The sequence below is a fragment of the Mustelus asterias genome, chromosome 3 (assembly GCF_964213995.1).
Source record: "Mustelus asterias chromosome 3, sMusAst1.hap1.1, whole genome shotgun sequence".
Taxonomy (NCBI): domain Eukaryota; kingdom Metazoa; phylum Chordata; class Chondrichthyes; order Carcharhiniformes; family Triakidae; genus Mustelus; species Mustelus asterias.
The window spans coordinates 7620755-7632621 of record NC_135803.1 but is presented as its reverse complement, the minus strand read 5'-3'; the positions used below and the strand labels follow the sequence as shown (position 1 = coordinate 7632621).

Sequence of the window (11867 nt, the reverse complement as noted above, 5' to 3'; positions counted from 1 at the left end):
CACCGATCCCTGCGGCACGCCACTGGTCACCAACTGCCAACCAGAAAAGCACCCATTTATTCCAACTCTCTGCTTCCTGTTAGATAGCCAATCCCCTATCCACGCCAACACCTTACCCCCAACTCCGTGTACCCCAATCTTCAACCCGGATAAATGTGTAGTGGTTCATTTTGGCAGGTCAAATGGGATGAAGGAGAATAATATCAAGGGTAAGACTCTTAGCAGTGTAGAGGATCAGAAGAACCTTGGGGTCCGGGTCCAGAGGACTCTTAAATCGGCCTCGCAGGTAGAGGAGGTGGTTAAGAAGGCGTATGGTGTGCTGGCCTTCATCAATTGAGGGATTGAGTTTAGGAGTTAGGAGATAATGATGCAGCTTTATAAGACCCTCGTCAGACCCCACTTGGAGTTCTGTGCTCAGCTCTGGTCGCCTCATTACAGGAGGGGTGTGGAAATGATTGAAAGGGTGCAGAGAAGATTTACAAGGATGTTGCCTGGATTGGTTGGCATGCCTTATGAGGATAGGCTGAGGGAGCTCGGTCTTTTCTCCTTGGAGAGACGAAGGATGAGAGGTGACCTGATAGAGGTGTACAAGATGTTGAGAGGTATAGATCGGGTGGATTCTCGGAGGTGCTGGGGAGTAGATACAGAGGAGATGTCAGGGGTAAGTTTTTCACTGAGGGTGGTGGGTGAGTGGAATCGGCTGCCGTCAGTGGTGGTGGAGGCAAACTCGATAGGGTCTTTTAAGAGACTTCTGGATGAGTACATGGGACTTAATAGGATTGAGGGTTATAGGTAAGCCTATATATAAGCCTAGGTAGGTAGGGACATGACCGGTGCAACTTGTGGGCCGAAGGGCCTGTTTGTGCTGTATTTTTTCTGTGTTCTATGTAAACCTCTATGACTCTATTCCTGTAAACCCACGTATTTACCCTGCTAGTCCTCCTGACACTAAGGGGCAATTTAGCACAGCCAATCCACCTAACCCACACATCTTTTGGACTGGGGGAGGAAACTGGAGCACCTGGAGGAAACCCACGCAGACACAGGGAAAATGTGCAAACCCCTGAAGCTGGAATTGAAGTTGGGTCCCCGGCACTGTGAGACACCAGTGCTAACCACTGTGCCGCCATGCCGCCTTCTCAACAGGAAGAATACTTTAAAAAAAAATAAAGTTAATGTTCAACAATGTATTGAGGATTTAGTTTCTTCTTTAGTCGATCTGTCAGAAAGTGTAGGCACATCGATCGTTGTTTCTTGGTGAATATTAAGAGGCTGGCTGGCTATCGAGTCAGACAGAGACGGACTGAACAAGTCTCCGTCCTGCGTGTTTTTGTACGTCAGCTTCTCATTCTTCCGATCGGATGTTTGTGTTTTTCTTTTTGTGGGAAGAGCGATCTGGAGCTGCTTCCAGAATCGGCTCCTCGGGTCTTGCGACCTTTCCCCCTCCCACTTGATGGTCGCCATCACTGCCTTCAGCCTTCGCAGTTCTGCCACGTGGCCGACCTTCCTCACTGGGATGAACTCCACCAGTATAACTTTGATCTGCCCAGTCCTGGCCATGCTCTCAGTGCCGGCCTTCAGCTCCAAAAGGGCCTGGGTTCCATTGACCAGGTAATTGGGACTGAGCACCACCAGTAGCCTCCTGCTTTTCCAAATGCAGGCCAACGTCTCATCTGTAACGACTGAGCAATGAAAGGTAGAGGCGTTAGGAAAGGAAGATGATGAACAATAGTCAACATTCACGATAAACACCATCAAACGGACACTACACCCCCATGTTGTAGTATTATGTTTACCTTGTGTTAACCCTCGATTCGACCACTGCTTTGGTCTCCATATTACAAAAAGCAGAGAATTATTATCGAATTATTATAGAAACCCTACAGCACAGAAAGAGGCCATTCGGCCCATCGAGTCTGCACCGAGCACAATCCCACCCAGGCCCTACCCCCATATCCCCACATATTTTACCCACTAATCCCTCTAACCTACACATCTCAGGACACTAAGGGGAAATTTAAGCATGGCCAATCAACTTAACCCGCACATCTTTGGAATGTGGGAGGAAACCGGAGCACCCGGAGGAAACCCACGCAGACACGAGGAGAATGTGCAAACTCCACACAGACAGTGACCTAAGCCGGGAATCGAACCCAGGTGCCTGCAGCTGTGAAGCAGCAGTGTTAACCACCGTGCTACCGTGCCGCCCAGAGAGGCCAGGGAAAAGGTTTAAAATCGAACTCACGAGGATAATCTTAGAATTAAGAGTATGTATTTATCAGGAAACGCCAAATCAGCTGGGGCACTTTCTCTGGAAAGGAGAAACATGAAGGGCAATTTGACAGACGCCTTTAAGGAAGGATTTGACACAATAGAAATGGGGCAGGATTTTTCAGATATTGGGTTCCCTACACAGCCACTCAAAGATTTAGATAAGCACTTGGAATGCGATAGCTTAGAAGGCTACAGACCAAGTGCTGGAAAATATGATTAGAACAGATTGGTGTTTGATGGCCAGCACAAATGCGATGGGCTGAAGGGCCTCTTTCTGTGCTGTAAAACTCTGACTCGAAGGAGCTGGCAGGGATCGCATCCCCAAGCAGTAATTGGCTGGAGACAGGACCTCCCCTTTACCCTGTAGTCCCAGCACGACCAAAGAACAAAGAAAATTACAGCACAGGAACAGGCCCTTCAGCTCTCCAAGCCTGCACCGACCATGCTGCCCGGCTTAACTAAAACCCCAACCCTTCCGGGGACCATATCCCTCTATTCCCATCCTATTCATGTACTTGTCAAGACGCCCATTATAAGTCACTACCGTATCCGCTTCCACTACTTCCCCCGGCAACTAGTTCCAGGCACCCATCACCCTCTGTGTAAAAAAGTGGCCATGATGTGGAGATGCTGGTGTTGGACTGGGGTAAACACAGTAAGAAGTTTAACAACACCAGGTTAAAGTCCAACAGGTTTATTTGGTAGCAAAAACCACACAAGCTTTCGGAGCTCCAAGCCTCTTCTTCAGGTGAGTGGGAAGCCCCTTCTTCAGGTGAGTGAGTGGGAAATTCCCACTCACCTGAAGAAGGGGCTTGGAGCTCCGAAAGCTTGTGTGGCTTTTGCTACCAAATAAACCTGTTGGACTTTAACCTGGTGTTGTTAAACTTCTTACTGTAAAAAAGTGGCAGCAATGGACAGAACTGGGAGGTTAAGCAGTGGCCAGATTCTAAATCCTCAAATCCTGGACAGGCAAGTGTGCGGAATCTTACAGTAGGGAGGGAACTTGTGGCCTGGGGGGATTGTCTGGGGAGGGGGGGGGGGGTGTGTGTATTGATGGAGAGTCGCAGGTGGCAGAGGTATGGGGGAGGAGGAAGCACCTGTGAGAGGCAGACCTCGAGGGGTGGACATGCCCAATGTGGAAAGGGGATTCTTGAGGGAGGCTGACACTCCATCTCCCTTCCAGCCCAAGGCCCAAGAAACATGGCCTGCCGGGCTTCTTCCTGACTCCAAAACTCCTCCCGTCAGCCTCAAGGTTGATCACAATTGGAGCACGGAAGGGCAGGCCACCCTCGGCTTCACCTGCCCCCTGCCACCCACCAATAACATTGTGGATGGTGAACGGATGGTGGTGGGAAAGCCACTCACAGAATTTTACATCCCTCAAACCCTGTCAGATACAAACCGGCTAACAGGGGACTGTAAAGTTCAGCCCCCGGGAGAAATGTTTCCTTATTCCCTCCAAACTAGAACCATGAATACACGCCAGTCACTAAAAATCCAATAGGGAATTCAGGAGAAACGTCTTCACCAGGAGATGGGCGAGAGTGTGGAACTCACAACCGGGAGTGGTCGAAGTGAGAGTTACATTTGAGAGATAGCTAGATAAATACGAAAGGAATGGAAGGATATGCTGATAGGCAGAGATGAAGAGGGGTGGGAGGAGTTTCACCTGACAAAATAAACACCAAGATGTCACCTAAAGGGGTGTTTGTGAGTCTAACCAAACATATAAATCTTTGTGTGGGAATGTTCAGTGATACTGATTTTAACTGTGTAAATGCAATCTTATGAGTTTAAATTTTCTTTTCTTTTGTTAATAAACATTTGAATTTAATATGTAGAATCACCAGAAGTGTTAACAGAATTTGTGGCTTCTGATTTCAGTACACATATCTTCTTGTCGTTAAAATAGACAAAGGAAAGAGTTTGCACGTTCTCCCCAGCTCTGCGTGGGTTTCCTCCCACAGTCCAAAGATGTGTAGGTTAGGTGGATTGGCCATGCTAAATTGTCCCTTAGTGTTATGCATGGGATTATGGTGATAGGTGAGCTGCCTTCTTGAACCGCTGCAATCCATGTGGTGTAGGTACACCCACAGTGATGTTAGGGAGAGAGATCCAGATTTTGACCCAGCAACAATGAAGGAACAATGACACATTTCCAAGTCAGGATGGTGAGTGGCTTTGAAGGGAACTTGCAGGTGGTGATGTTCCCATGTATCTGCTGCCCTTGACCTTCTAGATGGAAGTAGTTGTAGGTTTGGAAGATGCTGCTTAAGGACCTTTTCAAAGGTCCTGCAGTGTATCTTGTAGGTGGTACACACACTGCTATTGTGTGCCAGTGGTGGAGGGAGTGAGTGTTTGTAGATGGGGTGCCAATCAAGTGGGCTGCTTTGTCTTGGATGGTGTCGAGCTTCTCGAGTGTTGTTGGAGCTGCACCCATCCAGGAAAATGGGAAGTATTCCATCGCACTGCTAAATAATTTGTCTTTCCAATTTTCTCTGAGGTCTGAAGGAATCAGCATCCTTCAGCAACTTTCCCAAGAGGCAGGTAACTGAGCAAGCTTCCGGAAAACTTGGCCTGATCCAGTTCTTACCAAATACCCCCACTGAATAAATTTGCCTATAGAATGACAGAATCTTTACAGTGCAGAGGGAAGCCATTCAGCCCATCGAGTTTGTACTGGTTCTCTGAAGGAGCTTTCTACCCAGTCCCACTCCCCTGTCTTTTCCTCGTAACCTCCAGATTCTTTCTTTTCAGAATCAGTCTGATTCCCCTTGAATATCTCGATTGAACCTGCATCCATCACCCTCTCAGGAAGTTCGTGCCACACTCCAACCACCCTCTGGGTGAAGAATAATTTCCTCACATCACTGTTACTCCTTTTCTAAGTTATTTCGAATCTGTTCCCTTCAGTTCTTGGTGCTGTCTCGAGAGGGAACAGTTTCTCAGTATTTACCCTGTCCAACCCCTCTCAAATTCCTCAATCAAATCTCCTCTCAGCCTTCTTTTCTCCAGGGAAAACAATCCCAACCTCTCCAATCTATCCTCATGACTATAGTTGTCCATCCTTGGAATCACTCTTGTGAATCTCCTCCGCACTCTCTCTCCAATCCATCCTCCAGTATTCCAACAAGAACTGGATGCAGGACTCCCGGTGAGGCCTGACTAGTGCCTGACACAAGGATCCTCTCGGAGAATCATTGACAAGCTCTTGGAAGCAGGAGCAGTGACCAAGAACAAAAGCAAAGAACAGATCGTAGGCCAGAAACTTTGATGCGAATGGTGGGGCAGGCTCAAGGGGCTGAATGGCCTACTCTAGTTCCTATTTTCCCCCATGTTCCCGCAGCCTTGGATGAACCATCACCTCCCAAATGCTGAGGGTTGCATTGCATCCGTACCGTTTCACCCAAGTAACCGGTACAGCACAGACAAGGGAAGAATTTGGTGTCTCCTTACGTGTGGGAAGCTTTTACGCAGTAGGAGGCGGAGAATAAGAACATAAGCAATAGGAGCAGGAGTAGGCCATCTAGCCCCTCGAGCCTGCCCCGCCATTCAATAAGATCATGGCTGATCTGACGTGGATCAGTACCACTTACCCGCCTGATCCCCATAACCCTTAATTCCCTTACCGATCAGGAATCCATCCATCCGCGCTTTAAACATATTCAGCGAGGTAGCCTCCACCACCTCAGTGGGCAGAGAATTCCAGAGATTCACCACCCTCTGGGAGAAGAAGTTCCTCCTCAACTCTGTCTTAAACCGACCCCGCTTTATTTTGAGGCTGTGTCCTCTAGTTTTAACTTCCTTACTAAGTGGAAAGAATCTCTCCGCCTCCACCCTATCCAGCCCCCACATTATCTTATAAGTCTCCATAAGATCCCCCCTCATCCTTCTAAACTCCAACGAGTACAAACCCAATCTCCTCAGCCTCTCCTCATAATCCAAACCCCTCATCTCCGGTATCAACCTGGTGAACCTTCTCTGCACTCCCTCCAATGCCAATATATCCTTCCTCATATAAGGGGACCAATACTGCACACAGTATTCCAGCTGCGGCCTCACCAATGCCCTGTACAAGTGCATCAAGACATCCCTGCTTTTATATTCTATCCCCCTCGCGATATAGGCCAACATCCCATTTGCCTTCTTGATCACCTGTTGTACCTGCAGACTGGGCTTTTGCGTCTCATGCACAAGGACCCCCAGGTCCCTTTGCACGGTAGCATGTTTTAATTTGTTTCCATTGAGATAGTAATCCCATTTGTTATTATTTCCTCCAAAGTGTATAACCTCGCATTTATCAACGTTATACTCCATTTGCCATATCCTCGCCCACTCACTCAGCCTGTCCAAATCTCTCTGCAGATCTTCTCCGTCCTCCACACGATTCACTTTTCCACTTATCTTTGTGTCGTCTGCAAACTTCGTTACCGTACACTCCGTCCCCTCCTCCAGATCATCTATATAAATGGTAAATAGTTGCGGCCCGAGTACCGATCCCTGCGGCACGCCACTAGTTACCTTCCTCCAACCGGAAAAACACCCATTTATTCCGACTCTTTGCTTCCTGTCGGATAGCCAGTCCCCAATCCACTTTAACACACTACCCCCAACATGGAGCAGCACATGAGCAAAAGCTGAGCCTCAGAAGGTGTAGTGTTGAGGTTTCTATCGGAGTCACACTAATTCATCTCAGCGTGGTGACCATTGAGAGGATGTCACAACAGATGTGGGTTCGGGAAGTAGGGATGACAAGTCAAACAGGGCTATTAATTCCGATTGCGATTCAGATAGTCACACCATTGCAATTTTCCTGGGTAGAATTCAACACCTTCAGGAGCTTGGAAACAGGAGGAAAGTGGGTATGGGAGTACAGACAAGGGGAAACACCAAAGTTGGCCTTTAAGAGGAGAGCTAAGTATTGCACACGATACGTACTTCCACCGGGCAAACTGTCCCGGTCATAGATGCAGACTTTGTATCCGTATTCATTCTCCAAAACGGATCGAAGAGTCGTGAGGACAAACCCTTCCTCTTCGACATTCCTCGCATACGACATGTAGACATCAAACTCCTTCCCATCTGCAAATCACAAGAAAAAGACAGAAATGCTTCAGCACGATTGCCTCATGTCACTCTCCCTTCCTGGGTCTTTCCTAGTCATGTACACAGGATATGACAAAAGAATGGTGAAGTTACTGAACTAGCAATCCGAGACATGGACGATTAACCCAGAACAAGAGAGTTCCCTGATGGTTCAATGCTGTAAAGGGACTGGGTGTGGTGTACTGCAGCCCAGATTGTGGTAAGGGGCACTATGATTGGTTTCAACAATCCTGGGCTAGGAAGAGGAGGAAGCGCAGCTAGGCCCTTGTGCACTGGACCCGTTGATAAGTGTGCACACATGGTGACAGGTTCTGAGTTACTGCGGTCAGCAGAGTCCCAACGATCAGGCGAAGAACCATCAATCGGTTGAAGTGGCAAAGCAGGTGGAGAAGGTAGTCAAGGCGGCATACGGCATGCTTGCATTCACCGGCCAGGGCACTGAGTTTAAAAATTAACAAGTCATGTTGCAGCTTTATAGAACCTTAGTTAGGCCGCACTTGGAATATAGTGTTCAATTCTGGTCGCCACACTACCAGAAGGATGTGAAGGCTTTGGAGAGGGCACAGAAAAGATTTACCAGGATGTTGCCTGGTATGGAGGGCATTAGCTATGAGGAGAGGTTGGGGAAACTTGGTTTCGGAGGTTGAGGGGTGACCTGATAGAAGTCTACAAGATTATGAGAGGCATGGACAGAGTGGATAGTCAGAAGCTTTTCCCCAGGGTGGAAGAGTCATTTACTAGGGGGCATAGGTTTAAGGTGCGAGGGGCAAGGTTTAAAGGAGATGTACGAGGCAAGTTTTTTTTACACAGAGGGTGGTCGGTGCCTGGAACTCGCTGCCGGGGGAGGTAGTGGAAGCGGATACGATAGTGACTTTTAAGGGGCGTCTTGACAAATACATGAATAGGATGGGAATAGAGGGATATGGGGCCTGGAAGGGTAGAGGGTTTTAGTTCAGTCGGGCAGCATGGTCGGAGCAGGTTTGGAGGGCCAAAGGGCCTGTTCCTATGCTGTAATTTTCTTTGTTGAGTGCCAGTGAGGAGTCAACACCTTCAACAAAAGAAAAGGAAGATACCATACTTTGAATATGAATTCAAATTTAGTATTATAAGTTCGATAAATTGAGTCTGAATTAATTGAAAAACACGAGAGACACTCCAGGAGGTCCCAAGCAGCTCCAGCTTGTCCACATTGTTGCAATGGGAATGGCATGTGGAGTTGGGGACCCTGACTTCCTGGATCCACTGTTTGGAAATTCTGAGCTTTTCAAATGAGTGCAATAAAGTCAAGGAACACAGCTTGTCCACCGTTACATCACAGGCTTCCCTCACCTCCAACTGTTTCATCAGATCCAAAGTACACTCGGTAAAGCAATATTATTTCCATCCACCAGAAATGATAGACAATGATTGAAGTGACGAATATCAGCAAGGTGACGCCTAACGCACAGCCCAGTTCAATCGCAAAGCTGGGAGCTGGAAATAAAAAAACACTTGTTAGAAGGAAAGCAAAATTATGTAAAGTACAAAAATAACATGCACATAAAACACCAGAACATCCCAAAGACCTTTGAACCCAATAAAATGTTAGCCAAACATGAGGTGGAAAATTGCTAAGAGACAATTACAAAGATGTTATGGCAGGTAGTAGCTGCCTGGAGCCTTTAGGACAAGTCAGTCTACTGTTAGCCAATTTAACAATCAGATATAAGCTCCATGGCAACTGTGTTGGGAAGGTTTGTTTGGTGGACACTGGATGGCAAAGTGGCTTTTGATGAACATGAGAAGAGGATGGGAAAATGTTCTTGTACAAATCTGTGCTCATTGTCCAGCAACTAAAGGTAAAATCGCCGTAGTCCCAGATGACCATAGGCTGCTCTCCCCTTTGAGGAGGACAGTTGACTCGTGGTGATTTAACCTGAGGGTCATCACAGCTCAGGTGAGGGACAAGGTCAAGAAGACAGGGCCTTCATTAATATCCAGCACCGCCAAACCCACCATCATCTCTCATCAAGCTTTCTGATACTCCAAACTCTGTTCTATAAAGCACATTCCTCCAGTGTCCTCTGTATCCTCCCAATATATCTCATTCCGATTGACGATTCATCAGAATATCTGACCTGAAATGTGAACTCTTTCCCTTCACAGATGCTGCCTGGCCTAACGATTATTTCCAGCATTTGCAGGATGTCAGCGTCGCTGACCAGGCCAGCATTTATCTGATGAACAGTAATCTAGACCCGAAACGTTGGCTCTATTCTCTCTCCACAGATGCTGTCAGACCTGCTGAGATTTTCCAGCTGAGCAAGCATGGAGGGAATCAGACGATCTTTCCTTCATTCCCTTGGTTCACACTGCTGAGAGCAGTGATAATGAAAGAAAGATCCCGCATTTCCACACTGTCTTCCACCACCTCGGGATGTCCCAAAAGCAGGACAGCCGACAAGTACATTCGAAACAAAAGCAGAATACTGCAAACGTGGAAATTTGAAATCAAAACAGAAAATGCAGCAGATCTGGAGAGAGAGGGAGAGAGAGAGAGGAGATTGGGAGAGAGAGTTAACGTTTTGAGTCTAATATCAGTCTTCTTCAGAGCTGCAGGTTTGAGATGTAGTCGCTGTTGTAATGTAGGATTGATTTGTGCACAGTAAGATCCCACTAACAGCAATGTGATAAATGACCGAACAGTCTGTTTTTAGTGACATCAGTTGATGGACAAATTTTGAGGAGGGAACCAGGAGGACTCTACAGTTCTTCTTGAAGGTCGTGCTATCGGATCTTTTACCTCCATCTGAGCGGGCAGGCAGCATATCAATTTAGCATCTTATCAGTAAAGCAGCATCACTGGCAATGCAGCAATCCCTCAGTGTGGGACTGGATGTGTCAGCCTAGATTCTGCATTCAAGTCCTCACACCCCAGTGCCACTATCATTTGGAATGGAACTCAGAATTATGGAATCCGACAATGCAGAAGGAGGCCATTTGGCCCATCAAGTCTGCACCGACCACAATCCCAACCAGGCCCTATCCCCATAACCCCATGCATTTACTCTAGCTAGTTGCCCTGACACTAAAGGGCAAGTTAGCATGGCCAATCCACCTAACCATTTGGACTGTGGGAGGAAATCGGAGCACCCGGAGGAAACACATGCAGACACAGGGAGAATGTATAGACTCCACACAGACAGTGACCCGAGGCCGGAATCGAACCCGGGTCCCTGGTGCTGTGAGGCACCGTGCTGCTCTTTGGAACTTCTGACTCAGGCAGGAGCTGTCAAGGGCAGCAGTAGAAGTATTTATGGATTGTTGGACCCAACAGAAACTCAATCAGGTTAAAGCCAATGGAAGGCCAGGGTCCCCGGCATGTCGAAGTAAAGATCAGATACCTTTCTTGATTAAGGTCACTTGGACGGCGCTAAATCCTATCCTGTTTTGACCAAAGCAGGTGTAGTTCCTCTGGAGGTCACTCAGGGTCACAGCTTTGATGCTTATTGTATTTGTAATTGTCTTGTCCTTGAGCTTTGACGACTCTTCACTGGAAGGAAAGATACAATTAAGCAAGCTAGAATTTGCCAAGTAATCCTTTTTCTAGGCCTCTGCCCTGTCCCCTCCCTCTCTGCACAAATATATATATATATATAAAACTCAACAGGGTTTCTCTCTCACCTCATCGTACTTTGGGATATCTTAGGAGTTCTTCACAATGGATTATTCTGAACACTAATATTTTGGAGACTAAGGGAGTCATGGGATATGGGGATAGGGCGACTGGCACTAGGTCGAGGATCAGCCTCTGATAGTCCCCATGACTTCAGGGTGGTTTTGGGTACATGTGACCTATTATCCCTTAGACAGTCTGTGGTCAGACTTGATCTACGCTAGTTCTTCACACGATTCCTAAGCAGTTTACAGAGCTGGTGCGTACAGCTGAGTACACACTCTCTGTCTCGGGTCTAGCACGTAACTGACTGACGTCACTGATACACCATCATCTACATCTATATCCATTCTATTAACTCGTTACAATACGAGGATGAAAAGGACTTGAACCCTCACAACACTATGCACAATATTAAGGCATCCCAAACTGTTCCACAGACAAGAAATTCCATCCTGAAATTCTTGTGGATAAAATCCATGTCCTATAAATTCCCTTCAGTCACTGTAGGTAGCTGATTTGTTGATCATACAAACAGTACGATAAATGGTTTCGTTTAGGTGTTAGTCATGGAGTCAGAGTCATACAATGCAGAGAAGGCCCTTTGGCTCATCAAGTCTGCACCAACAATAACTTCCACTAAAGATGTGCTAATCCCATTCGATGAACTTGAGCTCTGACAGTGAGCCAATCACCTGTTCTTCTTGAAATAATGCTGCAAAATCCTTGCCATCTACCTGAACCTTTAGATACAGCGTCGGTTTAATACCTCATTCAAACAAGTGTCTCCCAGTGCGGCATGCCTACCTCCAAGTGGCAACCTTTACTCTGT

General features: G+C 47.2%; 1 protein-coding gene across 1 annotated transcript in view; it reads right to left on the bottom strand.

The window, feature by feature from the left end:
- Positions 1-1053: 1053 nt before the first annotated feature.
- The window catches only part of LOC144482718 (interleukin-1 receptor accessory protein-like), a 35827-nt gene continuing 25013 nt past the window's right edge, over positions 1054-11867 (bottom strand). The window contains exons 8-11 of the mRNA XM_078201561.1: positions 10764-10912; positions 8710-8853; positions 7213-7356; positions 1054-1682 (exon numbers count right to left, since the gene is read on the bottom strand). Of these exons, the coding sequence (XP_078057687.1) occupies positions 1180-1682; positions 7213-7356; positions 8710-8853; positions 10764-10912 (940 nt within the window). The 3' untranslated portion in view covers positions 1054-1179. The remainder of the gene's footprint in view (positions 1683-7212; positions 7357-8709; positions 8854-10763; positions 10913-11867) is intronic.